Below are 27363 nucleotides of genomic sequence, written 5' to 3' on the forward strand. Positions count from 1 at the left end.
CTAAGAGACGCATGCGTTTGATCTATGAGATAAATAAATTCTACATGCAATTAATTGATCGTCAAAGAGACTATGGCCAATGTTTGCTTGCGCATGTACGACGAGTGCAATTTCTTAAGACGCACGCAGCAGCTTCTTAGTGTCCTCAACCGCGACCCTGGCCACTCGTTTCAACATGCCTCTTTCATCTCCTTCTCTGAATCTATCCCACCTATCCAATCCTTCCATGGCTGGTAGACTCAATGTGTTATAGCCCTGTCGAATTACCTTGCTCACTTCCCTTGGACTCATGTTGTTGCCCATGCGCCCTTTGCCATTCTCAGCTTCGACCAAGTCGTGATAGTGAGCTGCAACCTGGATGAGGATATCGATCGGTGCCGTCGATGGAACATTCGACGTAACGCCAATGGGTTCGCTCGGATGTGTAAGATACATGCGAAACGCCTTCTTGAAGCGAGAGAGATAGTCGCCGGCTTCGACGAGCTTGTAGAACAAATCATCGTAAGCGGCCGGATCAGGAAGAAATGATTCTCCCGAAGTGACTGCTAGCGCAAGAGTGGTAAGGAAAGGATTGATGAGTAGAGGGAGATCTGGGTCCTGGACTGTAAGCGAAGGCGCGTAGGTTGTCAGGAAGCGTAGGAAAGAGAGAAGAGTCTGCCATAGAAGTGACCAGTGATATGTAAGCCGTGTGCGGGTGAAGGAAAGATATGAAAGTAGGCGATGAATGAGACCGATGCAGGAGATGTAGAGTGGTATATCGAGGTGCCGGCGAAGGTTGTGATTGATGCTGTCCACAAGTATGTCGAGGATTGGGGCTGCTGCAGGGCGAGACTTGGGTGTTGCTGGAAGAAGTGGTTGGCGCTGCCGGCAGAGACGAACGGAGACTAAAGTTTCAGGGTCGCAGAGAACCTTGCATAAAGCCAGATCTTCGATGATGATGCGGAGGATCATGAAATTTAATAGCCCGTATATTGTAGCTCTAGGGGAGCGGTAAGCATGATGAACGAGGTATGATGTATAGGATAGAAATGCGCAAAAGGGGGCTTCCACCATCTTTGAAGTAGATGTACAGGAGACCAGATTGGAGCAGAAGACTTTGTTGGCAATTGTGAAATCATAGACACCCAGCAGGACGGCGGCACCAGGGTTTGGTCTGTAAAGTGTTCAGTGTCAGGAGCTCACGGAGGGTTGATGTACCAGTCTTACAAAACTGCGAACCCCTCCTTTATATCATCGGCTTTTGGCTGTGCGGGTGCTGCTCCTTTACTAGGGGCAAGCACACCGAGACCAATGTATGCCAAGGTGCTGCCGACCGTCCAGCCCTCTGCAACATCCTCTTGAATGGCAACATAGAGATGCCTGGATTGCGAGCATGCAAAGCCTATTCCTTGTGCAATCTTCTGTATTGCGCTCTCATTCACAAAGTCTTCAAGCCGCAGCCGATAGGGATTTCGAAACTCAAATTTGTTGTAGTTTGCTAGTAACCCCAAGAGAAGGAACGGCTTGAAGACTAGCTCAGGATTATCAGAGTCTTGTATAGACTGTGAGAATGTAAGCAAGTAGCCTCTATGGCTGGAAATTCCCAACGTAAAAACATGGATCAATCAATTTCGTTGAACTCTGCTAAAGATGAAAATCAAAATGCCTTCCAAGAGAGATTGAGATAACAACGGGTAGACTTCAAAGACAGAGCAAGACGTTTACGCATACCTTGATTAAAGCTGGAAATAAATCTCGGTGGGCAAAGTATGATACGAGGCTTGTCTGATACGCCCCTGAAGTCAATGATAGAGCAACATCGATAGCCTTGCTGCGAATCTCCGCTATAGTCTCTCAGCGTCTTGCGAAGATAGTCATCGGATCTGAAGCCCCTACCTGATCTTCCAGTGCGTATGATGCTTTCAATGGCGTTTGCGAATTCGGAGAAGACAGCATCGACCTCGTCAAGACCAGCAAGCACAGTAATGATGTCGGCACTCGGATTAGTGTAACGCTTCGTCAAAATGATCCCTAAGAAGACTGTCAAAGTCTGGATTGGTAAGTGTCAAATATGGGCGGAAGAAGAGCTCAAAGAACATACATCAAGCGCATTTTCGTCTGACGGAGCTCTCCCGTGTTTGACTTGAGAGACCGCTCGTACAAACAGCTGTCGAGTTTCATGCTTGGAGCGTGGTTAGCTTGAGGATATTTATGGTTTTTAGGACGCTGACTTGAAGATGTAGCAGGTCATCTGTAATCAACCCGTCTAGCCTCTGCTCTAGGCCTGCTTTGTCTGGTCGAAGAAGGAAGAACTCGCCCCAGAAAGCGTCTGAGTACGCCAAGTCATCATCATCTTGTTTGAAGAGGTCGTCGTAAAGACCAATGATCTTCGGCTGGAATGAGCTTGGTCTGGCTTGCTGGGTAAGGGGCGAGACTTCCATTCTGAGGCGTACGACTTTAGCTACCGACTCACTGGGTTCATGACTGCACAAGTATTTAAATCATGAATCGCAGGAGTCTTCTCGAAGCACTTGGTCTATAGTAGAGCGGGAACAAGACAAAATCCATTAACTGCTTGGACAAAGAAAGGAACCATAGGACTTTATTTTAGCTTACAATGCAACGGAAGTGTTTGATGCAAAGGGAATAGATTCGAGAAAACAGCAAGCTCAATACTCAAGCCTTAAAGCAAGCATTTTAAATTTTGATCCACAGTCAAAGCTGAGGCATGAGCGTGCACTTTTCTCTATACCTCGGTAGTAGCGCGCGGCACGCGGTAGGGAGTAATCATGATGAAGTTGATTGGCTGAAAGTCACCTTTGTCAGCACGGCAAATTCCGGCTTAGAAACTCCGCATACTGATGTGAATCTGTGAATGAGATCCGACAATTGACTCCTCCATTCACAGGTTTCATGTTTTCTATTAGGGCACTCATGTCTATTGCCACAAGTGGGTAATCACATTGTCGAGATACTTTACCTTCCACCATTCAATATCAGCGAAATGTCTATACAGCGCTTTACTCATCCTCTGACATCATCCTCTTACAGCATCTTCAAATTCGCCTCTACCGTTGCCATTGACACGACAAGGTCAAGCCATCCGGGAGTCCCTCATCTTCGCTATCACGATCATATAAGATTCTACACCAGAAGGCGCCTCTCGACCGCAACAGTATATCACCCCCATTCTCTAGACTCTGCTCCGCCGCCACCCCGCAACGCAAATACTCCCGATACATCGATATCAGGCATTTCGCCAGAAGTCAATAATAGGAGACCACCCCGTCAAACAGGCCAATACGAATCGCCCTCCGTATCCAACAAGCCACAAAAGCAAAGCATCAGCATAACAGAAACAGAGGCGCAAAAACCAAGACCTGTCACCAATGCCCCATCGTCCTCCCCTGCCACGGACAAACCGAAGAGGCCCACCAAACTCCGCCCTCGGAAAGCAGCCATGACGCTCACACCCTCCGCCACGGAGCACCTGCAGCAATTACTCGAGCTTCCGGAGCCGAAGTTCATAAGGGTGGGCGTAAAAAATAGAGGCTGCTCAGGACTTGCATATCACCTGGAATACGTGGAAAAGGCTGGGAAATTCGATGAGGCGGTAGAACAAGACGGAGTGAAGGTGTTGATTGATAGTAAGGCGCTGTTCAGCATTATCGGAAGTGAGATGGACTGGGTGGAAGATAAATTGAATCAGAGATTCGTGTTCAGAAATCCGAATATCAGTGAGTTTTCTCGATGAGCACTACGATCGGATATGCGCTAACAACTTGACAGAGGAACAATGCGGTTGCGGGGAATCATTCATGGTCTAGTGCGACTTTCTTCCAGCATATTGTCCAGCGTTTCAGCGGCATTATAAACCGGACTTCAGACAGATACACCATGCTTCATGCTTCATGACAGAACTCGTCCGAACATATCACCATGCTCGCTGTTCGTCCTCTTTGCTGCAAAGACCATATTTTTCCTCTGCCGCCCAACCCCCCTTAATACACACCCGGAGTATAATCTACCACCCCCACCCTCTCCACCACCCCCTTCAAGCTCTTCTTGAACTCCAAATGTGCCGGGTCCTCCTCCACATAATACTTCCGGTCCTCCTCGCTGGCGAACTCCACCACGAAAGCGTGCGAATAATCCGCCTGCCAGCAGATCAACCAGCAGCTCAACGCCACGAAAACACCACACAGGCGCGAAGGCAGCATAGGCTGGAGGATAGGACATACCTTGGTGCTTTCGGAACTATTCTGCCGCCCGCCGGAGGAAGTCGTGATGTAAGGTTTCTTGGATGCGGGGTGGATGCATTGGTTGCGGAGGTCGACCATGCGGTTGCATGCCTGATCGGATTTAGCAGAGCTCTCTCTCTCTCAAGCTTCCGTACGGCGGGAGGCATCTACGTCTTGGATTGTGGAAAGCTCGGTCGAGGGTTTGAACTAGGGTGTGGTCAGATTGGGGGCTGAGAGCTGATGGAGAAGTATCGCGCTTTCACCTCGAACATCACGACGTGGATGATCGCCATGGTTGCGGTTATGGACTTGCGATTTGGAGGAGGTGTCAACGTTTGGGCAGAGTGATTTTGAATAGATGAACATTGGTGAAGCTTCGGTCAGCGAAATCCCAACGGGATGACGTCTTTTTGCCTCGTCACTTTACATAAGATACATTTGAAACGACGCTTTTTTTTGGTATCTGGACGTCCATCTGCCAGCTTTTGGTTCAGGAGGGAAGTTTGTCTATTCATTGCTATATAAGCTGAGCTTGCTTCTACCCCTACCTCTTCTCCACAAATCCCAGAACCTTCCTCACAAAGTCCTCCGGATTCTCCTCCGCAAGCCAATGCCCGCTCCCCTCCACAATGCCTCGCTCAACATTGCTGTACATCTCGCTCGCCATTTCCAACGCACTCGCCGTCATGAAAACATGCTCCCCACTCAAGATCATTGACCTGACCTCCACCTTCCCGTTCTTCTTGAGCCACTCTTGGTTATGCACCGCATCCGTCTCAAACATCCTATAGACGTGAAACCCGCTTCTCAAGGCGCCAGGCATCGAATACTGCGTTGCGTAGAACTCCAAGTCCTCATTTGAGAACGCCTCCGGGTTCTGAGCCAGCCGGTCATAGAAGTGTTTCAGGTAGATCTTCTCTTTGCCCGATACAAGAGAGACGGCGATGTCGGATTGGGCTTGAAAATCGAAGTGCCAGAGGGGAGCGGTGTGTTTGTTGTCTTCGTAGAATTTGGTGCCGGGGAGTGGACACTCGCCCCAGATGACGCTGGCGACGTTGGAGGGGAACTGGGCTACATACGCATGGGCGATCATTCCCCCAATATCATGCCCCACGACATGGATCGGCTCTTTGACGCCCACATGCTCCGTCACCAATTTGTACAAATCCTGAGCGAGTACATCCTTGGTGTAGCCATCAGGCGGGTGGGACGAGTACCCAGCACCACGATAGTCTGGAACTATGACTCGGTAGCCTCAATGATTTCGGAGTCAGCATCACTCTTTCGGGATGAATTCTGAGTACGAAGCATGTATTAGAAGCAGAGAAGTCTAGAGGCATGTCTGGCGACCCATAAGACAGCATGGGTGGGGAACAATTGCATTGGAAAATATAACGTACCGGCTTCAGCGAGAGGGATGGTGACATGACGGAATTGGTAGGATGTCTCTGGGAAGCCGTGGATGAGGAGAATGGTTCCCTTAGGCTCGCTAGAGGTGGGGAGGTATTCGATGTAGTGGATACGGATCTCCGGGTCAGCTTGCTGAAGCCAGATCTGGCGGTGGTGGGGGATGGGGGTGTTCTGGGATGGCATTGTTCAGGATGTGGTGGAACCAATGATTTGTGAGGGGACTACAGTGTGGTGCCTGTTGATGTAGACGATGACGACTGTGTAAGGTAGGTATTGGGTTTATAAGGCATGACGCTCGAGTGACGCTCATGACGCTGCAATCGAGCGTCACTTCAGCGTCATTTGAAGGAGCGGGTAAGGTGCATTGGCAGGCCTCCTCCGCGGCCAACCAGGCTACGTAATCTGCGGAAACATCCTAGTTACTCGAAATAGAGAGTGTCCAGAATATAGAGGGTACATATGTATGCTTACTCTTAGCTGAGCGCTGTGGATGATGGACCTCATTGCTTCTTGCCCGCTGGCCCTCGTGCACACGTCTCCGCCTTTGATTCTTAGTTGCACGCTAGCGAACTACGGTCCCTCATGCCAGCAAAGCTAATGATTCATTATAACTTGTCTCTGGTCTTTGAAGAGAACGATATGTGAATTGATCAGCCTCGCTTCAGCAGTAGCTTCAAGTCAAACAATGGCTCGGGTGCAAACCGCCGACATGCCACAAGTGTTTGAGCTCCCTGGAATAACTCAGATTTGGTGACGTTTGGCATAAGCCGCCAGTACAATTGGAAGAAGGTCTCTCAAGTGTTCTCGATTATCCTGTCTCTGATCGCATTCAATTGGCCAAAAACAATGATTTTGCCAAAGATCGACTTGATAGCAGTCGGTGCAGGGTTTTCAGGCATAGCAGCAGCCAAATTTTACCTGGAGACTCGCCCTGACAATGGACTTCTCTTTCTGGAGCAAGATAACTGTCTGGCCGGACTGTGGAACTCGAGGAGGTCGTTTGAGGATATTTCTGACATAATGGAACGTGGTGACAGCAGAATGATCGAAGGTCCACGTAGCTCGTCCGCCAGAGAATGACATTTCCTATTAGTGCTTTCAGACCTCGTTGACTAGGCAGTATCTAGGAGTATATGTGGTTCAACATAGCAGTGCCGGTAGAAGCTTCCCTGACAGAATTCAAATCCGCTTCCACGTACACTCGATCAGGAAGCCAGCCGGGATGTGGGTAACATGGGGTGAAGACGACGTCAAAAACACCACGTGTGTCGGAAGTGATCATTACGAGCGGTCTCACCCCTTCTCATCTTTTCACGCCATTCCCCGTCCCCCTCCGCCTCTCGAATTTCCAGCAACCTGCACTCACCATCCTGACAATGTTCACTATCATTACAAACCTAGACGCGCATACGCATGGCCATAGAGGAAAGAGCTCATATTTTCGCGAAATAGCTACTACTCCCTTTCTCTACCTAGATACTAAAGTGCAAGATGGCTAGTAAGTGCGAACGGTTCCCAAGGTTCTTGTTTGCTAAGATCTTCCAGCAACGACCGTAACCGCCCAGCCCACGTGGTGCCGTTACGAGCTTTCAACGGCGCAGACGATGCAGATCTTGTGAGATGGCTACGCAGTCTGAACGACATCGACGTATGGGATGAGGACGTAGCACATTCTCCAGAGCAACTGAATGAATGGGTCAGACCTGTTGACAGGCTTCTTCGCTATCTGATTATATTAGTTTGTCCACCCTGCCAGACGTTCGCCAGGGCCCAGGCGAGGACCTCGAGACCTACTACCGTCGTGTCGAGGATCAGTTGCATGCTCCAGGTGGAATAGATCGCGGCGGAGGAGAACTCAATCAGCTTACAGAAAATCAATATTCAGAAATCTACTTATTTACAAAAGAGTATATCAACGGGCTCTACGACCCGTCTCTCCGGCAGCGCGTGTGTATCAACGGCCGCGTTCTTGATAAACAGTGTTCACGGAGTCTACTCGCAGTACATGTGACATCGGAAGCACAAGCGTGTGTGCTAAAGGAGCGTGCAAGTTGGCGAAGAAAGAGAGAGATCAGTCGGCCATGAAGGACAAGAATCAAGAGAGCGGCGAGGTTGGGGAGGCTTCCTACGCTCCACTCAAGATTCAAGAGCCTGCTTAGCGACCGGGCCATCCACGACCTAACCCTTCCACACGTTGAGAACAATTCGAGCTCACGGATTTCGCGGGAGGTGAGAGGAAAGCAATCGATTGAGAGGATTGTGCCGTTGGTTCTATTCTACGAGTAGTGTTGAATCTCCTGGACCTGTGAACAAGGACTAAGGAACGTGCTAGGGATCGAAACATGCCTTTAGGTAGCAGTCTAGAGCAGCAACGAGACCGCATGTTTCCGCACCGCTTCCACTATGTTGTTAGAGATGGAGGTCAATAACGACCCATAAGCCCCAGCAGATTTATCGTGATCGCGAAACCCTGAAAGATAATATACGATATGCTCGTTGTCCACCACTTGCCGAGGTGAACTAAAACTGGAACGCTCGACTAGGCGCCATATCACAAGTTCTCGAAATCGCAAGAACCTCAGAAGCCTGGCTCAATCCCTACTACAGTATCAACACACTTTCTGCTGTTCACGTTGATCTGCAATCATCCACCAAGCTCGGCCCCAAGATATCTTGCCAAACCCCAAGCTAGGAAAGATATCAAGTCAGGGTTTTCATCCCTGAGATTTACGCTACTTGACGCTAACCGGGCTGTGAATGATTCAGTTTTGTGAAGGAGGTGCCCAAGTGAGGTGAGGCTTCCGCCAACAAAGTTCGAGAGGCTTGTTTGTTCACTGAACTTCATCCTTATTAACATCAAACATGGACTTGGCTGCAGGATGAATCGCCCAAATCTACGATTGAACCAGATCAGCTTTTTCAATACTGGCCTCCAGCACCACTCCTCTCGTAATCTCAGGCTTCCTTCCCATCCAACCTCTCCTCTCCAATCGTTGATTCCAACTACTAACCATCTCGAATGTCCCAGTACCCAACCAACTAATCATCCGATCGGGATTTCACTGTTCTAGGACACAACAAAATGGGTTCGTACAGATAATGACCCATTGACCGAGTCAGACGAACCGACAGTTACCAATGCAGAGCCACAACCCCACCAAGATCAAGAACGAGGATGCGATACGAAATTCAACGGAATGGATAGAGAGCATGGCAAGAGCGCTTCCCTCTGGCTCGCTAATAATGGAACGCCACCGCGAGGAAGGATCTACGCCGTCGATGTATTTCCAGCACATCGACCATCATCTCAAGGGCGAAAGCCGCTGAGTGGGTCCTTGAACACTCCAAGTGCTAGGGCTCTCATATACAAAGGACTTATGGAAGTAGCCACGCCAAATATCGAAGCCTTCCAGACGGCTCTTACCCAGCGCTTCAAGTTAACCGTGGAGAATCTTATGGTCATGAAGTCAAGGCCGCAGATCCTTCTCTGCTGCATGAATCAATTGGCATCGGAGAATTTAGAGCAGTACTACAGTCCCAATAGAGACGTTTTGCTCGCTTTGCACGGTTGTGACGATGACAATGACACTCCAACGCCACCAGAGATATCGTTGCGCAGTATCGCAGTCACAAAATTCGTCCCCGGCCTCAGGAATGACTGGCCTAGGAGCTGCACCAGTCTCAAATGGCGTTTGCTCCAACAGCAGATGCTCCACCATACGGTGAGCGTACACAAGATGACCGAAGCGGAGATCAAGATCATGGACTCGGAAAAAAGGAGAGACCGAAGCCCGCAAAGAGAAAGGAGCAGGAGAGGAAGCGCAAGCTTGCCGCAGAGGGGACGGAATCGGACAAATGCGAAGACGCAGAAGCACGGGGAAAGCGATATCGAAGCTGCCCACACCCGCAAAAGATGACGAACCGCCCTCCCCGAGCAACGCCGACAACAGTCACGCCGGAACCGACTCTCCAAAAAGCCCGAGACCGTCGCAAGGGCGGATCAGGCGGCGAAACCCGCTCGATCCGTCCAACACCGTCGACGGGTCAAAGCCATAGACGTCTATCTGCACGGTCGAGGGGGGGCCTGCGCTCATGACAGCAGGCGAGGGAAGAGGCAGGGTGGGTTTACATCGTGCGAGTCTCATGGACGGGATTGTTACCAGGCTCTGCGGATGCAGAACGGGGATACATACGATAGACGGAGTCCCTGGGATAGATTTTGTGTGGAAAAGTGGAAAGAAGAGCACACGGACAGATTCAACATGGCATGCAAAGACCACCTTTTGGACTACCTAAATGTACACTCAAGCCCGACAACTTTTCCCATTGACCACCGACCGCAGAATAAATGACTCACTTTTGGTTGTGTACAGCCGACGCGCGTCCTTTAATTCCTTGCCATAAGCCACCCAACCTTTTTTCCCACAAACACGCCAAAAGAACGGAAGGGGTATAGAACTTTTGTCCCCATTCGGTCAGCCATCCCCGCAAAACCGACAGACGCCTCATTTTTTGAACATGTAATGCCCGTACAAACCCCCAACCTCGCCCCACGCGACAGGCACCTTCCTCATTCCCCACCACATCGCTCCCATCTTCCAGCCTCTCCTCCCAGTGGTCGCCCCGGCCCCGTTAACACCCGCATTCGCTATTGGCTCCCTGACGTACCAACCCCGCCTTCCCAGCTCCTTGACGACCCAGCCCAGCCGCTTGTTGGTGTTCTTGCACTCCCGAAGCGAGGAGATGGCTTTGTCGCCCAGTTCGATGACTTCGAGGGGGAGCGCCGCGGGCGTAAGGAGGATGTTGGTTGGAGCTGGGGTGTTGAAGAGTGTTGATTGCGAGACAGCGGGGATGGCGGTTAGATCGAGATAATGTAGCGCTGGACGCACCCAAGGCTGCTGCTGTCCACGAGACCCGGTGGGAGAGGGACCGGGCTGGCGGAATAGCATGTTGACGTCAGCAAGAGAGATATTGGCACAGGCAAGGCCCAGCTCTTCGACGTGTTTGGTGAGAGGCATGAGCTGAGGAATGTGCCGTGGATAGATCTGGGCGCCATTCAAGTTTAAAGAGCGCAGGCTGGAAGGCAGGGAGGGAAGAAGACGGTCAACGTCCGCATCCGAAAGTAGACGGTAGCGAGAGATGTCGCAGGAGAGGTTGAGATAGACAAGGCTTCTGACTGCAGGATGAGTAGTGAGAAAGTCCACAACGCCTTCTCCGGTGATATAGATGCAGCGACCAAGATTCAGGTGTGATAATGTTGCGGATGCTGGCAGTGACATCAAAGCTTCGTCCGTGATACGAGTGTGGGAGGCGTCCAGGTGGGTGAGTTGCGGTAGGTGTGGGAGGAGGGTTTCAAAAGCTGAGCTTGGGAGAGTGAAACATTCGTGAATGCCCAGGCGGCGGATGTTGAGCATCGTAGACGGGGAGTCGATTAGGGTAGTCAAGGTGGACGTAAAGGCATCCACGAATGATGAGGACGCTGAAGCGCAGAAGTCAATAGCACGGAGCTTGGGCAGGCCGAAGAATAGCTTCCGGAGCACATTCTCATCGATGTCATCGTCCAAATTTTCTTGCAACAGAACCTCTTGGACTGCTGGAATCAACTCGAGGCATTTAAAAAGTGTCTTCGCGGTGAGGTTTTGCACTTCAGCATTCGTCTGCCGGCTGCGGCCAAGTCCGACCGAAGTAGTGTGTGAGAGGTCCAGCCGTCTCACGATCGTTCCTAGGCCAGGGTACTCGGAGATATGGTGCAGGAATTTGGCGAAGATCGAGGAGTGGGGAAGAGTGATTTGGCTGTAAAGTGTGTTGATAGTAGCAACATGGACAGTTTTCGAGGTCAACAGACACGCGACCAGATCGACGTTGCGTGGACCATAGCCAGCTGGTGGGATGTCGAGGGCAAGCTGTGCGATGATTTCATCTGCTCCATGGTCAGTGCGGCCACGTGGAATACTAATTTACTATTTAGACTCACCGAGCACTTCCACAGGCAGCCTCTCAATTGGCGCCTCACCAGGAGCGTACGATTTCTCAACCTCGATCTCCGTGGGCTCCTGAGGCCTTGGGAGCTCCAAGTCCCAGCCCGACAACTCAGAAATGCCGGTCCTCAAGGCGGTATAGCTCTTGCTCCTACGCTTGCGCCCAGGTCCTACGGGCTGCCATTTAGGGCTCCTGCCGCACCGGCAGCAGCAGTCGCAGGTGCCGGCCCCGGTACGGTTGCCGACATTATGCACGGCGTCTGGAGATGTAGGCACGGAAGCATTGACGGACTCAAAGAAGGACTGTGCTATGCCTGGCCTCATGATGGCTGGTCAGTATGAGATTTTTAGGTAATAGTCGAGTGTGTATGGATGTGGGAATCGCGTGCGACTTACCCCCCTCTTCTTCCTTGACTGAAGAACACGAGCTTTTTCTTATGTCACGGAAATGTTGAGACCCTTGCGCTTTGCACAGTGAATGTGAAGCAGCTTGCGAAGATATGGCGCGCTTGTCGGCAATGATAGCGGTCCGGCCGTCGTTGGTGCATTCTGCAGGAAGAGGCTCATGCGCAAAGTCTGGGGTAAAAGGCGGAGATGAGATCCTTCTATTGGTGAGTCTGGGGAAGTCTGCTGCCAGGTATCGACTTGTAGTCGTAGAGTTTGTCGGCTCTGTCTCGCGGTAAAATGAAGGGATCGAGACCATGCTGTGTTGAGAATGTTTAGCTTCGATGCTTGAGATGCGGCGTGAATGAGATGCAGAGGAGGAGTCAGTAAGAGAGGCGACAACAGCTTGAAGGCTTGACGAGGCTATGTACTGAGATACTGTACTACAAGATCAAGTAATGGTGATGTAGGAAATTCTCTTCTGGTGTTGTAGAGAGACAGGTTATAAGGCAGAAATAAAGACGGTATCCTCCGTATTTACCCCGATGGTAGAACACCTAATGATCACCAATCATAGCGAGTGTTGATAAATCGTCGGAAGTTGTACTGTACTCATGGCGAATGGAAGTTGGGGAACAAGCTTTGCAAGATCCAATTATGCTGAAAGGTCGTTGCATCATCCCGTTCCCTGGATGACTCCTCTCCCTTGTGTCCTGTCAAATTTGCACGCTCTGACATAATAAGAACTCTGGGGCCTCATCAATCCTCCACGTGCCAACATGACCTTTTCAATGCGTCCGACTGAAGTAGATCGATACTCCATCAATATATGCCGGGCACTGGGGCGTGCTGCTGCTCACATTCCTGATTCCAGGACATGCTGAAAGGGATTGGCAAGGAGCGACGTCTGGGAGAGAGAGAGAGAGAGAGAGTGTGTGTGTGTGTGTATGTGAACGAGGCGAATTGTGAGGTGCGGTTAGCTACGGTAATTCTTCCGAAAAGTGGCAACAACGTCGTCTAACCAGATGCATCAAACCATCCAACCCAACTTTTTCAACGGACGCTCAGACCCTTTTTCATCGTCTGTGCACCTGTCATTGGATTAGAGCAAGAATCTGGGGTACCGATAGTTGTACCCAAGCGTCCATTCCAGAGGCTACATGGGAAGTATAAATTCATCTCATCTACGGTTTCAACTTTCCATAGGCTCGCATGCGCTCCTCATATCCATTCTTGGGCAGTCAATCCAATGAGTAAATTTACCCCGGCTTCCTGCCTCTATCTACCCCCGATTGGGTTACCGCTTTCTGGAGATTAATTCAAAAGGGCCACGTCCCATCGTCACACTTTTCCTCGACCTTTAGGCGCTGGTGTCCCATTCGAAGTACTCACAACCGCCGTCGTTCTCTTGGCTGCTGACGTCCCATTCACGGCCCCTAGTCCCCTCAATCTGCGCACTTTCGGTCGCCTCTCTTCTGCGTCATCTGCTTCACCTTTCGCGTCCTGGTAAGATGCGAGTCTCTCGGCCCACGCCACCGATTTCCCATTTTCGGCTCCTTGTTTGGCCGTACTTGTCAGATCTGCACGTTCCGTGGGGAGATCCTGCAGAGCTAGAAGAGGCGGCTTCGATTGACCTTTGTTTCGTCGAGTGTTCGCGCGCGTGCTGACGGCCAGGTCCTGGGCTTGTGACTTTTGCAATACAACCGGATCAGTACCATCTGCCCTTCTGACGGGAATAAAGCTTGGGGCGCCTGGAAGTGCTTTGGATGGTGCAGGTAGGCGAGTCCTCGTGCTGCGTCGGCAGGATGCAGGCTCTGCAGTGAGCTCTTCACCGTCGTCGGAATCCAGTGCCTCCATCTTCGGCGTGCCGGGTGGAGTACCGGGTCGATGAGCGACATTTCGCGGCTTCTGTGGCGATGAAGCATGGCCATCTTGAGATCCGTGCGTCTTACGTGGAGAACGACGTGGAGAATGTTGCGGTATCGGAGCAGCTGGTGCTGATAAGATAGGCTTCTGCGCAGCTTTCCTGGCTTGTGCGCGATTAAGGAAGTCTTTGAGCATGCTAGTGTCGTCACTAAAGCGGGCTCCTGATCGCGTCTTCTGATTAGGCGTCTGCTTTTTGGTAGCTTCCATTACCTGCGATACGCCGTCAAGTTCTGTTTTCGCAAGGACTTCATTGGCCTTCCCCATAGCCTCCATCCCCTGAGTGTCATCCGGAGTAAGGTCGAGCAGGGGTTGGCTTGCGTCAGCGATACCTGGATGCTCGTAGACCTCGGTGGCTTCTATGGCCCTATGCAGATCCTTCTCGACATTGGTCTCATCAATAGCGGGCAAGATGGCTTCCGCACCGGTAACGATGTCATTTTCAGGCTGTTCCGCACGAAGAATGAGCTCTGGGCTACCATGTACGCTGTCTCCTACGTTATCTTCGGCTCCAGGTGCCGAGCTGCTGCTTGGAAGAATGCTAGCTTCGATGGGCCGAGCATCCAGATTTTCATCGCTGTGATATGCGTTGGTCTCCGCGATGATCTTTTGCAGAATCTCTCTTTCTTGCAAAGTGTCCCTGCGTTGTAGTGTATCCCTCTTCTTTGGGGTCTTATTCTTTCGTGCATCTTTCTTCTTGCCAGGACTTTCTTTTCGTCGCAAGCTTTCTCTTCTGAGAAGACTAGTCCCTATCTGCGGAGATTCACCTAGGTTATCTGCCCGTAACGGTTTCGCAGGAAGCAGTTGTTTTGGGGTGCCGGTAGCGCCAGGAGTTGTCACTGCGTGTGGTGACATCAGATTTGGCTTCTTCCTGGGGCTTGCACGTTTCGGCGTCCTCGAACGAACGCTTGGCGTTAATGATGAGTCGAGATTTGGCTGTTCAAAAACGAGCGCCCCTTCAGTCAATGTTTTTGGCGAATCCATCACCGTCGACGAGGAGACATCCGCAATATCAATTGGCAAAGCCTCGAGTATGCTGGATGAGTGATTTGCGTTTGGCGACAAAGCACTCCCACTATCAACCGTCACGGCTCCCTCGGCATTCACTGTCTCTTCGTGATGAGATGGTGACAGGACAATGATCTTTGCTGCTGACGTTGCATCGCAACTTATAAGTAAGCCGTCTGTGTCCTCAGACACCGCCTGCGTACTGGCAACGTCGTTGTCCGTTTCGATAGCTTTACCAGCAATGATAGCAGTCTCGGACACGGTTAGTGCTCCATTCTCTAGAGATACCTCATCTGTTGAAGCGGCTTGATCGGTATTGGTGATTGTCTCGGATGATGTTCCGCATGCAGTCTCCACAACTATCTCATCTTTTGGGAGCTTGACCGAATGGCTGGGTGGGATTGTGTCTGCAATCTCTACTGCACCTGCAGCGTCATCACCTGAGCTTAACAGCTCACGAACATCCTCCAAAGCCGGGCTTTCTCGAGCGAGCAATGTATCATCTTGTACGGCATCCTTAGAATTATCGACGATCATCGGCGTAATACCATCAGCACTTTGTGTCTTGACTCTCGCGTTGTCGGGCTTGAGGCTCTTCTTGCTCGCTTGTTTGCCTATGCAGCACCACTTATCAGTCCCATACATCCACCATAGAATCCAATCGTCGGCAACACTCACGTCTTGGAGTGCCTGCACTCTCCTTATCACGCAGCGTAGTGAGGTACTGAGCGGCTTTATTTTCCTTTCCATTGTTCTCAATCTTCGGCACATCCCTCAGTCGCAAACGCTTCACAGGCCTTGGGGTATTAGTAGTATCACCCAGTGCTTGCCGAGTCTGCTCAGCATCTTGGGATTCTTCTTTTGTTTCCGGTTTGGCGGGAGCCTCATGACGCTTCCACACCTTGCGCCCATGGTGACGAGCTAGCACAGGAGATTTCGGAGCGCGTTCCCACGCTCGTGGTCGCGGTTTGGGAGCTTCATCATTGAGGGAAAAGATGCCTTCTGTGGGATTCCTAAAGGATAGAGCAATTTTTAAGCAGGCAGCAATGAAAGAGACAATTTCAGGGAATCGCAAAAGCTTGGAAGGAGCAACCCACCACGAGGAAAGCGCTCCCGGGTCAGTCATGATGACTCAGTCGCGAATGACGTTGATAATTATGCTCGCTCACTGCATCAATAGTAGTAATTGTTCATATACAGGTAGCAATGGGCGTAGAAGTGCAAGATGAGAAGTTCAACAAGTCATGCGACACGGAGGATGGAGAAGCAGTCGAGTGCGGCAGGAAAGTAAACATTGGTCAGCCCTGCAAGCTACTAGCGGCTTGGCGTCAATGATGCCGACTCGCCGACATACATCGACGAATGTTTTGAGCTCGCGCAAGTCAGCAGCACTGAAGACCGCCCTCCGATGTATCAACGATAACAACTCTATTCCATCAGTGGAACCTACGACCATGCCTCCTAAAAGCGGCAGCACGAAGCTCGCCCCTCCCCGCCTCCCTCCCCTCCCCAAACTCCGTGTCCGGCGACCGAACCGACCGGGAGAAAATCCTTGCGTCGGGATCATGACTTCGGTACTAGGTATACCTGCTTTCTTTCCTGGTATCAAGATTCTTCGGTGCTAACCTTCTGTGTGCAGGATGTTGGGCGTCCTCAGGCAACGTAGCAGCGCACTGCCAGCACTTGGAGCAGTCGTTGAGGGCTTGTATGGATGCGCCGGTACGTTTGCTCCTGTTCTCCTGTCTCGGCGAGTGGGAAAACGAATTGGAAGGAGCAATGCTTATCCGTGCTGGGCTGGGTGGAACAGAGAGAGAAGACTGGGAAGAAAAATACGATCAATTACCATCTCATGCGGCTGTATCCGAAGATCAAGGGACCGACCAAGCAGGGCAAATGAAGAGGCAGGACAAAAGAGCGCATATAGGGAGGGAACTCATAGCATTTACGGAGACGGGCTTTCCCGATGGTTAGGGCAGTCGATGGAGAGGTGGTTTTTGAGAATGTACATTGAAGCCGGGGCGCAACGCAGCATTCACGGCATTGTATAGATTGCGCATTCAAAGGCGCAAGAGGGTACAGTTGTGCCATATTGAACTCGGCGAGTTGGAGGCCTGCTTGTATGAAAGGTTATACGGGGTAGGATTATAGCCCAAGTCGAATCCCCGAAATCGATGCCAAAAATGCTATGAGTATCAATGCACCGCCCAAACACCATGCTAAAAAGGAACCTGATTCATGCATCTCATCGAGAAAAAGCAACACTAAACGTCCTTCCTTCCCTCAGCAGCACTATCGGGCGTCGCACTCCCAGTCTCACTACCTGCAAAATCCCAACCCCCACTCCCATCCTCACTCTTCCTCCTCCTCTCCTTGCCCCTCTCCCTCATTGCGCCCCTTATCTTCTTACTAACCTCTTCCAGGCTTTCCTTCGAGCTAATTGCGCTAAAGGCCTTTACCGAAAATCCTGCACTGCCAGCTTTCCCACCACTCGAGCTACTTCGGCTGCGACTTCGACTTGGAGGCCTAGAAGCGAAGAGGCCAATGTTTCCGAGGTCATGGAAGGAATCATTGTGCGGGAGGTAGCCTTGAGTTGAGGAGCCGCTACCGACGCTTGCCAGGCCTTCATTGGCGTTGCTGCGGGTTGGAGGGGTCGGAGGGAAGCCGGACGAGGTTCTGGAATGGGTGCGTGGAGACTTGGGAGATAGAAGAGCGCCGTCGCGAAAGGGATCGGCGATAATGCGGGCGGAGTCGAAGTCTGGAAACATTTCCGGTCCCAGGGTATTGATGACGTCTGTTACTTCATGAGAGAGCGTGGCGCGCTTCTCGCGGAGTTGCTGTAGAGTGTTTGCGGAGGTAGGATAGAGAGATAAGACCAGAGGCCGAAGCGATTTGACGATGTCCATGCCTGTCTCGCCGATACGGAGGGCGGCGAATGTTATGGATGGGAAGAAGACTACACCAAATAAAACGACCATCCATAGGGGGACCCATTCTGGCATGTAGCCCTGGACTCTGTTTTTGTGAGTCCAATAGGTCAAGGTAATTGTGTAAGTAGCGTAGAGGATTGGGGCAAAGGCGAGAGCGACGAGCAGCTTCCAGGTAGCCATGACGTCGCGCCCTTGAAGCTTCACTGTCGACGCCGCTAAGGCTTCACGGGACTTCTTTATGGAAATAATTTTCGAAGATATGAAGACTGGTGCAAAGAGTACTAGGCCTGGCAATGTTCCAACGGTCAACACACCAAGTTTCCCAAGTCTGTAGATGAGTGTAAAGACGACTTTCGGTATTGAGAACCTTGCGTATTCGACCTGATGATCTCGTACACCGAGGAGCCAGAGCTGTTTGTTGTATCCGTTGACGGACTTCTTAAGATTGACAATCCTGGGATCGTCTTTGTGCTGAGTATACCCTTTCACCAGCCGCCGATTGAGTTCAACAATCATTGGAAGAGGCAGCTTCTTACCCGTGGGATTGTACAGCCGCCGAGCTGCTTGGATCAACTATGAGAGATCAGCAAGGAGCCACGTTCGTCAATTGCAATGATACGCACCATTAAAGTGTCATAGTCAGGACTCGTCACTGTCACCGCGACTAAAGCTTGATACACTATCTCCAGCAATCGACGTGTTGCTTCTCGTCTGTCGCCACTTTTGTAGAGTTCCACAAGCTCAGTAGGTACATCAACAGGGGGGCCGAATTCGACTACCGCTCGTGACCTGAACTTGTGGGCATGGAAATAGTTCATACCACACGGAACGATCTTGACGCCTGACTCCGGATTTGCTGCCAATGATCCAAGAGCCATTATCGCGACGCCGGCTTTCAAGGGCAGCAACTCTGTTCTGTCGTGGCTTCCACCTTCAGGAAAGATACCAACGCAGCCGCCACTCTGGAGCCTTTCAAACACAGCATCATACACCACCGACTGATCAACCTTCGGCGCAGTCTTATAGCTTGTTCCCTGGAAACCCTGTTTCTCCTCATCGCTGGTCTCCACCTTTTTCTCTCCGCCATCGACTTTAGCTTTCCCCGTAAGCTGCTCGATTGCCGTATCACCCTTGAATTCCTTTTTCAATTTGATCTCCTCATTCCCGTGTATCTCCAAAATGTCTGAGTTAGCCGCAGTACCATTCACAGACGGCAAAACCAAAAGCCCTCCAATCTGGCATTCCTTCTCAAATTGCGTGCCAACTCCTCGTACCAACGTAGGATCATTCTTTGCGTCCGGAAGGTATATCTTGCCCGTGCCGGGCTTCGTGCTATCTAACGCTCTTCCTACGGGAACCGCCCCTGCTGCTCTGGCTAGGCCGCCAATAAATTTTCTTCTCATGGATTTCTCGGCAATAAGCCAGGCTATGCGGCGACCAGCTTCCATTTTGATTACTCGCATCAGGATGAGGGGGTCGACGAACTACTATAGTCAGTGCGTGTCCCCAAGACAGCATGCAGCCTGCTCACCTGGTTCGCATGAGGGGCCGCAACGAAGATGACGGGCCCTCGTCTCGGCACCTTCCATGACCCTCGTGGATGGACTTCTCTGAAGAAGAGATCAACCAGAACAGACATCACCCATAGTATCAGGTCGTATACCCAATTGATCATGGGCACGAGCTCCTTTTTCCTTGCCATGTTGGCACTTTGGTCTCTTTCCTATCTTGCTGGATCTTCTTCGTAATGGCCCAGTTCGCAGAGAATACGGTGCATCGAGCGAGTGCGATTGCTGTAGATGCGCTAGAAAGTCCGTAAAGTGAAGGCAGTCAAGTCTTCGAGGACGCGGTATATACAGCAGGCAGCGTTTCTCTTGAGCTGGTCACGGAATAGTGACCGCTGGAGAAAATACTGAAGACTTTGCAAACCTAATGACCCTTGAACGAACGGGCTAAGGCAGCGCTTCGTTAAAGTTCAGGCGTTTTGGCTGAGATTCGCTACCTGGGCGTTGACTGGCTTTTGAACGATGCTTTCTCACTGCAACCGTATCAACTAGAAGAACGCACTCCTAGATTGAGGGTATGAGGCGAAAGGCCAGCATGTGCCGCGCTGGTGACTCGTAGAATCCAGAATCGATGAGTTGCCTGGTAGGAGAACAGGTGGAGCAAAAATCCCCGACTCCGCGTGGGGTAGAGAAAACGTCACAGTGCATATGTGGGACGGACGGAAAGCACACGACACTGCTCTGGACGTAATAGCAACATGAATGTCGGGTCTATTACGAAGTCTAATTTTTAATCAAGTTCTGATGAAGCGAGACCATGTTTGTACAGGTAATGTATCCTCTATGCTACATAGATCAAAGCGCCCAGTTCATTATCCTTCATCCGCATCTTCCTCCAATAGCAACTTAAAACTAAAAGGCTCGAAAGCAATCCCGTCTCCCATGAAGTGCTTGCTCATCGCCTCGACCCAATGTAATCGTAAGCTATGCAACATTGCACTTGTACCCTCCATTACGCAGAGAATGGCGATGGTCAGGAAGAACCAAACATAGAAGAAGACGACGGTCATGATCACTCCCAGGACCCCTTCGAAATTAAACGCCTGGCCAAGTGTCATAGTCCATAATACGACGGAGAGCTGCTGATGGGCGAGCGACAAGGCCCACAAACGGAGGTAGGACGCGGTGTGGGATACACAGTTCAGGCAGAATTCGATGGTGTGGATCGTTTGATGGATCATCACTTCCGAGAACTCGAACTCCTCGTGTTCCTCATCGCCGATATCCTCGGTGATCATTGCATTGGCCTCATGATCCGATCCCATGCTGTCTCGGCCGCCGTTCATAGCATGCCCATCCGCATCGTCATCGTCCAGAGCGCTGAATCTTGATGTTTCGCCAATGCCTCGGTATCCCAGTGCGCGAGCCCTGTTGTGCTCATATCGCAGATACAATGGCTTTAGCAGGAGTAAGACTGGTACGCAGGCAACGGCAACTAGTAGTAATATCACCTGAACAACCATCTGTCCCGGATAAAGCTGCTCATCTACCGTCAACGGCTGGAGGAACATGTATATAAGCATGTTCAGTAGCCCAGGTGGCGATTCGCCAATTGCGTACCAGTCTATGCACCACTTATAGACGATTGTGAAGACAAGATACCCGAAAATGGATTGGAAGAAAATCATGCCAGGCACGAAGTTACCCCAAATGTCGATCGGTGTCTTAAAATGACGCGCGTTGATAAAGGAGAGGCATAGAGAGTAGGTCATCTAAGCAAGTCAGCATCACTACTCCGTAACTCATACAAATATAACATACGTGAGTCCAGCCCATTAGTATACTGAGCTTCATTTTGAAGCTGTTGGAGAAGAGTAATTCGTTTTCGGTTCCATGCCAGCTCCAGTCAAGTCCAAATGGGTACCTGTAGCCGCCCTTAAGCTGAGCCCGCACAGTCTCCCCCTCCTTGAAGTCATGTGGCCATTCCCACTGGCTGGGAAAAAGCGTGAGCGCCTTCGAGAAGACATCGTTGTAAATAAGTCCAGTATATATCGAAAAAAGGCCCATCATCAGCATGATATACCGTCCGTAGAAAGCCATAGCCACAAGCTCATTGAGCTTAGTCTTCGACATGGGCTTTTCAAAATATATCATGGCAAGGGCAGCGATGAACATCAACGTCCCGTGGCCAAAGTCTCCGAACATAACAGCGAACAGGAAAGGAAAGGTTACGATAGTTGGCAGGCCCGGGTTGACTTCCGTATATTTGGCTGTTCCGTAAGCATCGATGATTGTCTGAAAAGCCTCCGTAAATTTATTCCTCTTGTTGTATGTGGGAGGTGTTTTTGAAGTCTTGATCACGTTGACAATCGTTGGAACTGATAATCCTGCCCGGTCGTTGACGTCCTGTAAAGTAGATTTGATCAAGGATAAACCGTTCGTCGGACACCAGGCCTCGGCGATCAGAGTCTTCCTGGCTTGATCGTATGAGCAGCGGTTGAGTGTTTGATATACGGCCTTCTCCTTCTTAATGACAACCATCCAGGCAGCCAAGCTTCTGGCAATTTGTGTGAGCTCTGCATCAAGAGTGTTCTTCGTATTGCGGAGAACGCTCGCCAGATCGCTCAACCGGGTATTGACTTCGTGTATTTGATCTCGTCGAAGCTCGCTATTTTCATCCACGCTGTATAGATCGGCGCCTAGTGATTCTGATATCTTGCGGATCTTTGCAATGACTTCCTTGCCATGTGCGAAAATGACAAAGACGTTCTTGTGAACCTCTTCGTTGTTGACCGGGTCGATGAGGGGCTTGGGTATCTCGGATTGGTTCATGTATAGATTCCCACGTAGCGTTCTCCATAGGATGCGTTCAAAAGCGGCTATTCTGCCTCGTGGTATTACCCCAGCAACGAAGCCAATGTTCATCACAGAAAGCGATGGTCCACCAGAGGCATCTCCATTTTGACCTCTTGCTTGCTGTTCAACATCCTGTAACAGTGGTGCTTCGTCATTGTCGCTAGATTGGCGGATCTCGTCGACGTTGCCATGGGCCTTGAAAGCCTATCAGCTTGAGCGACAGTCTCGAAGATATATGATCGAGGCGACCTACCCTGTCAAAAAAACCACCTGCTTCCGTCAAGACCCAGCGCCACTCTGTAAGCTCCACCTCCCTTTTCTTGAGCGTCTCGTAGCTGTCATTAAGAGATGCCACTCGCTGCTCAAGGCTTTCACTCTTATCGGAGAGCTCGTCAATTTCAGAAGCTGAAGGGGCTGCAAGCATATTTGAGAATTCATGCTGCGGTCTGATAGGTATTGACTCTTTGTTGATTTGGGATTGGAAGTAGCGGAGCTGCCGCTCGACATTGTCGAGTCTTCGAATCTCCTGAGTGAAGGTCCTTTGGAAAGCTGTAGTCTCCGAGTTCAACTATCAGAGATAGAATGTCAGCAAGCTCGACATGCCAGGGCTGTCCCAAAAACGTCACTTGGAAATCACTAAGGAGACTGCCGTTCGAGGTTCGCCCCGTCCTCAAGGCCCCAAGATTTGCAGCCTACTGCCCAGGTCTAGCACCAGGAAGAGGCAATACGTACATCTCGGAACTGAACCTCGCCCACTTCCCCCAGAGCACTGACGACCTCTCGACCAATCTCGTTCGCAATGTAGAGCTGGGTCAAGGACATGTCGCAGGAGCGGAAGAGGGAATCCTTGGGGACCGCCATGATGCGAGAGGTTTGGATTGTCTATCCACGAAGGGCTCAACTGGAGAAACGCCTTGGACGCAATGCGGTGGTTCCTTCTCAAATGTCCCAATCCTAAAGCGAGGATTGCAGATCTCGAGGTATGGCTGTGATGATTGCTTGATGTCTTGCTTGGGCGGAGAACAGTTGAATGATGGCGAAGACTCGGAAGATAAGACCGAGAAACGCTTACTCGATGCGGATTAGCATGCCAAGCCTTGCATCCTCATCCTCTCTTGAGATCCCTTCCTCAAGGATAGTAACTAATCAATGAACCCCAACATTGTGCCTTGCGAGGTAAGTCGATCAATTCTGCTATACACACTGGGTTGGTCATTTCTCTTCTTCCCATTCTCCGAGTCTAGTTGTATGTCCGTTACGCTATATGTTTGTTCACTTATTCAGCTATGCTGCTCCTTTGCTTTCCTATGGAAGCACCCCATAATTTCGAAAAACTATTTGGCGCTCAATACACGCCGAAACATCTGGCGCTTCCTTGGCTGGTAATTTGGCAGTCGAACAAATTCTCGCTATCTCAGTCGCTATCAGGACCCGTCCGTGAGATGACCAGGCGGAGTCAATGTATTCGGATTCAAGGACTTTTCTTTTCGTGCTCGAATGTGGGATGTGAGCTTTTGATCTTCCCGGTTCGGTAGCCGTAGAGACGAAGCACAGGTACAACGAGCGCATGGAGTGACAGCGGCATTGGTTCAAAACCCTTATGCTGCAAATCTCTAACCATGTCATCCAGAACGCCGGCGCTCGAACATCTCTAGATTCCTAGGAAATCCTAACGCAACGCCTCCAAAATAGATCCATTACCCATCCCGACAACGGAAGTGTTCCCAATCTCCAACGACGGTATTACCTTGTCTACCTCGCTCAAAGAGCTCATTTCTCTAGCATACCGATCCCATTTACTTCCTGTCTCCCAAATCGCAATGCCGATCCCATGTTCTCTCCCCAAAACCGCATAACCGCACCCATTTCTACAAGTCGCCCTCACGTATTCCGCCGGCTCAATCATGTCCTTCCAAGTACTCGAATCTTTGTCACGCCACTTTCCAATCACGGAGTCCGGCAGTCCAGGAAATTGGCCTATACTACTTCGCTCAAACATCTTCATCATGACAATCGCAACCACGCAGTCCCCAACTACATAACGTTTAGGAAGGGTAAGGAGAGAACGTGCCCCAGGGAAGTAGGCGGTGGAGCGTCCGCCAAGGTTGTATGTGAAAGTGCCTGGATGGAGGCCCCAGGTCGAGGAGTCGTCGGAGAGGGCGACGAGGGCGTTTTCGCAGGATGAGGCGATGTGCACGGTGCGAGGGTTCCACGTTGGATCGGACACGCAGTGACGGTATGACCATAACCCGAAGAGGTCCGTGAGGTTGGTGGGGACCGTGAGGGAGAGAGATGGAGTGAGGGCAAGAGATTGAGTGTGGAGGATGAACAGGCTGATGAGAAATGAAAGTATCGCACAAGGAGATGATTCACTTGTACGTACGGCCTTCATCTTGGCTTTGGAATAGAAAATACATCATTCTACCTGATCAAAATATGCAGCGATCGGACTGCGCTCGGAGCACACTACATGATCGGAAATATGATATGCGGGAATATGTACGCGGACAGATGTGTCGCTAATATACGATAACAGATCGGGCGCATATACTCAAACAATACTGAAACCGGACAAAGGCAGATAAGGAGACTCTGAGTAGCCTCAACCGTTTTGTGTCAAAGCTGTCGCCCGGTACTGCGCTTTTATGAGAGGTCGTTGCGCATTGAACTGGAGAGACACCGCGTTGGTGGAGGAAAAAGATATTCTCGAGCCGCGGTCCACTGCGCAGTCTGCCGCATACGGGCTCGAGCACCAGTGGATAAACAGAAGCATGTTGCTATCAACGTCATAACAAGGTCGCTGGAACTAAGTAGGGAGGAATCAATCACCCTCGCCCGCCCTTGTCACAAGCCTGTCAGTCCTCAGACTGTTCATGCGAACAAGTACCGCGCTGAACATGCAACAACGCGCATATCGTCTTAGTGGAGGGGTGTAGTGTATACAGATTGAAACCGCCTGAAATTCTGAAACGTGAGAAATCTTCAGGTTGGAACAGTGAGAACTTGAGGCATTGAGTTCCGCGTCTAACATGACCCCCCCAGCGCCAGTCCTATCAAACCAGGAAATCACTGTGGTATCTGTCCATGGAGACTCCCATCTCTGGACGGCGTAGGAACTCCGAACATGTTTCCTTCTGAGTGTCCCACTCACGGTGCTGTGGATTCAGCTCGAGAAGAAAGCGAGGCCGAGGAAGAGCTTGCACAGCGTTTCTCTACAGCTTCGATGCAGTCAGACACTTGAGGGGCTCGAAAGAAGAGAAGTCTTGATGGGATATCTATTTGGAAGCGATGACGTGTCAGTTGGTAGCAGGGCCATGGCCTGTAGTGGGACGCTGGCTGGGTTTGCAGTAGCAATTTCGGTCGATTGCTGAAATCAGGTCAAAGGACCGCCTATGAGAATGTCGATGTGCATTGAGCTCTGCATCGAAGACGAAGAGCATCGGAGTTCTGTTCTGGGTTATGTCTGCAAATGTCTATGGTTAGGTGGCTTCAATGAAAACGAGAATCGAAGCAGTAGAGCCTGAGTCCCTCAAAGAGCCACGCTCTCACTTGAAACAGCATAGACGTTTCTTTTGCAGCTGAACCTTTTTCCTTGAATGCGATGTGCTAAACAACTCGTGCGAAGAATCTTAAAGGAGCAGACAAAGCGCAATGCGAGGTGCCCGAGCAAGGATCGAAATATTCACTATCCATCTTTTTCCATGTCTGACATCGCACCGATCGTAATAACAAGGCCACCCTACCATCCATATTGGGTACCTGGCTTGCCTGACGCGATGTCGAAGTAGGTCTATAGACTTAGCAGGGCATCCGCAGTTTCTTCAGTCTGGCTTGGAGTTCTTCGCACTTGCTGCAAGATGCCCGGGTTTCCACGGACTGGAAGTCTGGGGTGTGGACAGTCGCGTGACTCTGAATAGATGCTGGCCGTGTGGTAAGAGTTGAGGGCCTTCCAAGGGCCATCTTTTTAATCGCAGCTTCGGACGTCTTGCAGCCTGGAAACGATCAGAGACATTTTCTGCGTCATTAGCAAACAGGCGACTTACCTCTTACAGCTTCTAGAACCTCATTCATAACCTCATCCTTATCCGCCCCATCGATTTCATTCCAGTACGTGTTGCACATCTCTACAAGATGCTTGGTGGCTCCGATCACGTACTGTTTAGCAACTTGTCGCTCCTGCTTTTTTTGAGTCAAGCCACCAAGATGCTGCTGGACGTCCTGGGAAAAATCAGAGCTGGCGGACTCAGATCCATTGTGGAGGAAGTCTTGTTGTTTCGGAGAAGTGGCCTTTGCCTGGTCAAAGCCTCCGTTAAGAAGACTATTTTCCTTCGTATTTCCGTCTTCGGATTGGGCGAAGATTGTGGTACCATCCTCACAACTTTGGAGCTCTCTTTCGCACTTTGCGATCGATACATCGCTACTTCTCGAGCGCATTGCTCTTCAGTCAGTCCTATGCAGAGAGGTTGAAAGATTTGAGATCGATCGGACTCTCAAGTGTTAGAGAAGGTGGGGGAATTGGAACCTTGGGTGGTGAATCCGCTGGGCAAGATACTGCCAGCTTTCAACGTCGCTGTTGCTGGCTGATGGCCAGCACCTTTTGCTGGAAGGGAAGTGACAGTTTGTGGGAGACGTGGAGCCTCTTTGATAGGATCCTTGAGGTCGTAAGAAATCCAGGACTTTGCCTCGGAAGCTGCCTTGCTCGGCACTTCTTCCTCGTCACAATTCCAGCATTTTCCATGTTTAGCGATATCTCGAGCTTTGCAGTAAGACCCAATGGCTTCGTTACAGCATTTTGTGTAGACCATTTGATCTTCCCGGGAGTACACCGCACCGCAGATCCAGCAGTTCTTTGGAAGGGCATTGTCAGCATCATTTGCATCACGTCTGATAACCCATTTTAAGATTCTGACCAAAACCTGAGTAGCTTACTGTCTCCGCAACCTTCTCAGATTCCATCGACCGCTGATTCTGAAGAGCTGCAGAAAGGCCACTTGCTCTGTTGCACATGTAGTCTCGGGGAATTTTCGTTTTCCTCGCATCTCCTGGCTGGCCAAGGTTGGGTTTTTCTGACTGCATGTCAGAAAATGCGTAGATTAGCAAAGTGCTCGACATGGTGGCGGTAGTAAAAATGTAAGTGAAGGTCGGAGCAAAT

The 27363-nt window shown here is 50.7% G+C and overlaps 13 protein-coding genes across 13 annotated transcripts; 3 read left to right on the forward strand and 10 right to left on the reverse strand.

Moving 5' to 3' along the window:
* Window positions 1-114: 114 nt before the first annotated feature.
* HO173_003939 (uncharacterized protein) lies at window positions 115-2420 on the reverse strand (the record flags this gene model as incomplete). The annotated part of the gene is made up of 6 exons (XM_037305863.1): window positions 115-1153; window positions 1207-1541; window positions 1711-1823; window positions 1876-2029; window positions 2081-2161; window positions 2211-2420. The coding sequence occupies 6 exons, from the start codon at window positions 2418-2420 to the stop codon at window positions 115-117; spliced, it is 1932 nt and encodes a 643-aa protein (XP_037167056.1).
* Window positions 2421-2983: 563 nt separating this feature from the next.
* HO173_003940 (uncharacterized protein) lies at window positions 2984-3806 on the forward strand (the record flags this gene model as incomplete). The annotated part of the gene is made up of 2 exons (XM_037305864.1): window positions 2984-3716; window positions 3769-3806. The coding sequence occupies 2 exons, from the start codon at window positions 2984-2986 to the stop codon at window positions 3804-3806; spliced, it is 771 nt and encodes a 256-aa protein (XP_037167057.1).
* Window positions 3807-3980: 174 nt separating this feature from the next.
* HO173_003941 (uncharacterized protein) lies at window positions 3981-4513 on the reverse strand (the record flags this gene model as incomplete). Its single annotated transcript, XM_037305865.1, has 4 exons — window positions 3981-4136; window positions 4221-4331; window positions 4392-4427; window positions 4484-4513. 4 exons carry the CDS (start codon window positions 4511-4513, stop codon window positions 3981-3983), a joined length of 333 nt encoding a protein of 110 aa, XP_037167058.1.
* A 251-nt stretch (window positions 4514-4764) lies between these two features.
* Window positions 4765-5813, reverse strand: HO173_003942 (uncharacterized protein; the record flags this gene model as incomplete). Its single annotated transcript, XM_037305866.1, has 2 exons — window positions 4765-5474; window positions 5621-5813. The coding sequence occupies 2 exons, from the start codon at window positions 5811-5813 to the stop codon at window positions 4765-4767; spliced, it is 903 nt and encodes a 300-aa protein (XP_037167059.1).
* A 1193-nt stretch (window positions 5814-7006) lies between these two features.
* On the forward strand, window positions 7007-9547 carry HO173_003943 (uncharacterized protein; the record flags this gene model as incomplete). The annotated part of the gene is made up of 4 exons (XM_037305867.1): window positions 7007-7128; window positions 7176-7278; window positions 7344-7577; window positions 8702-9547. 4 exons carry the CDS (start codon window positions 7007-7009, stop codon window positions 9545-9547), a joined length of 1305 nt encoding a protein of 434 aa, XP_037167060.1.
* Window positions 9548-10135: 588 nt separating this feature from the next.
* Window positions 10136-12311, reverse strand: HO173_003944 (uncharacterized protein; the record flags this gene model as incomplete). The annotated part of the gene is made up of 3 exons (XM_037305868.1): window positions 10136-11550; window positions 11605-11922; window positions 12005-12311. 3 exons carry the CDS (start codon window positions 12309-12311, stop codon window positions 10136-10138), a joined length of 2040 nt encoding a protein of 679 aa, XP_037167061.1.
* Window positions 12312-13333: 1022 nt separating this feature from the next.
* Window positions 13334-16049, reverse strand: HO173_003945 (uncharacterized protein; the record flags this gene model as incomplete). The annotated part of the gene is made up of 3 exons (XM_037305869.1): window positions 13334-15537; window positions 15602-15936; window positions 16021-16049. 3 exons carry the CDS (start codon window positions 16047-16049, stop codon window positions 13334-13336), a joined length of 2568 nt encoding a protein of 855 aa, XP_037167062.1.
* Window positions 16050-16254: 205 nt separating this feature from the next.
* HO173_003946 (uncharacterized protein) lies at window positions 16255-16820 on the forward strand (the record flags this gene model as incomplete). Its single annotated transcript, XM_037305870.1, has 3 exons — window positions 16255-16504; window positions 16563-16642; window positions 16731-16820. 3 exons carry the CDS (start codon window positions 16255-16257, stop codon window positions 16818-16820), a joined length of 420 nt encoding a protein of 139 aa, XP_037167063.1.
* A 364-nt stretch (window positions 16821-17184) lies between these two features.
* Window positions 17185-19552, reverse strand: HO173_003947 (uncharacterized protein; the record flags this gene model as incomplete). The annotated part of the gene is made up of 3 exons (XM_037305871.1): window positions 17185-18423; window positions 18474-19334; window positions 19382-19552. 3 exons carry the CDS (start codon window positions 19550-19552, stop codon window positions 17185-17187), a joined length of 2271 nt encoding a protein of 756 aa, XP_037167064.1.
* Window positions 19553-20227: 675 nt separating this feature from the next.
* HO173_003948 (uncharacterized protein) lies at window positions 20228-23072 on the reverse strand (the record flags this gene model as incomplete). The annotated part of the gene is made up of 4 exons (XM_037305872.1): window positions 20228-21127; window positions 21177-22406; window positions 22465-22779; window positions 22944-23072. 4 exons carry the CDS (start codon window positions 23070-23072, stop codon window positions 20228-20230), a joined length of 2574 nt encoding a protein of 857 aa, XP_037167065.1.
* Window positions 23073-23880: 808 nt separating this feature from the next.
* On the reverse strand, window positions 23881-24603 carry HO173_003949 (uncharacterized protein; the record flags this gene model as incomplete). The annotated part of the gene is made up of 1 exon (XM_037305873.1): window positions 23881-24603. The coding sequence occupies one exon, from the start codon at window positions 24601-24603 to the stop codon at window positions 23881-23883; it is 723 nt and encodes a 240-aa protein (XP_037167066.1).
* Window positions 24604-26009: 1406 nt separating this feature from the next.
* On the reverse strand, window positions 26010-26645 carry HO173_003950 (uncharacterized protein; the record flags this gene model as incomplete). Its single annotated transcript, XM_037305874.1, has 2 exons — window positions 26010-26203; window positions 26255-26645. 2 exons carry the CDS (start codon window positions 26643-26645, stop codon window positions 26010-26012), a joined length of 585 nt encoding a protein of 194 aa, XP_037167067.1.
* Window positions 26646-26701: 56 nt separating this feature from the next.
* HO173_003951 (uncharacterized protein) lies at window positions 26702-27323 on the reverse strand (the record flags this gene model as incomplete). Its single annotated transcript, XM_037305875.1, has 2 exons — window positions 26702-27058; window positions 27141-27323. 2 exons carry the CDS (start codon window positions 27321-27323, stop codon window positions 26702-26704), a joined length of 540 nt encoding a protein of 179 aa, XP_037167068.1.
* Window positions 27324-27363: the final 40 nt, after the last annotated feature.

Source organism: Letharia columbiana (genome assembly GCF_014066305.1).
Source record: "Letharia columbiana isolate WasteWater2 chromosome Unknown Sc0000010_s0, whole genome shotgun sequence".
In the NCBI taxonomy this organism is placed as follows: Eukaryota; Fungi; Ascomycota; class Lecanoromycetes; order Lecanorales; family Parmeliaceae; genus Letharia; species Letharia columbiana.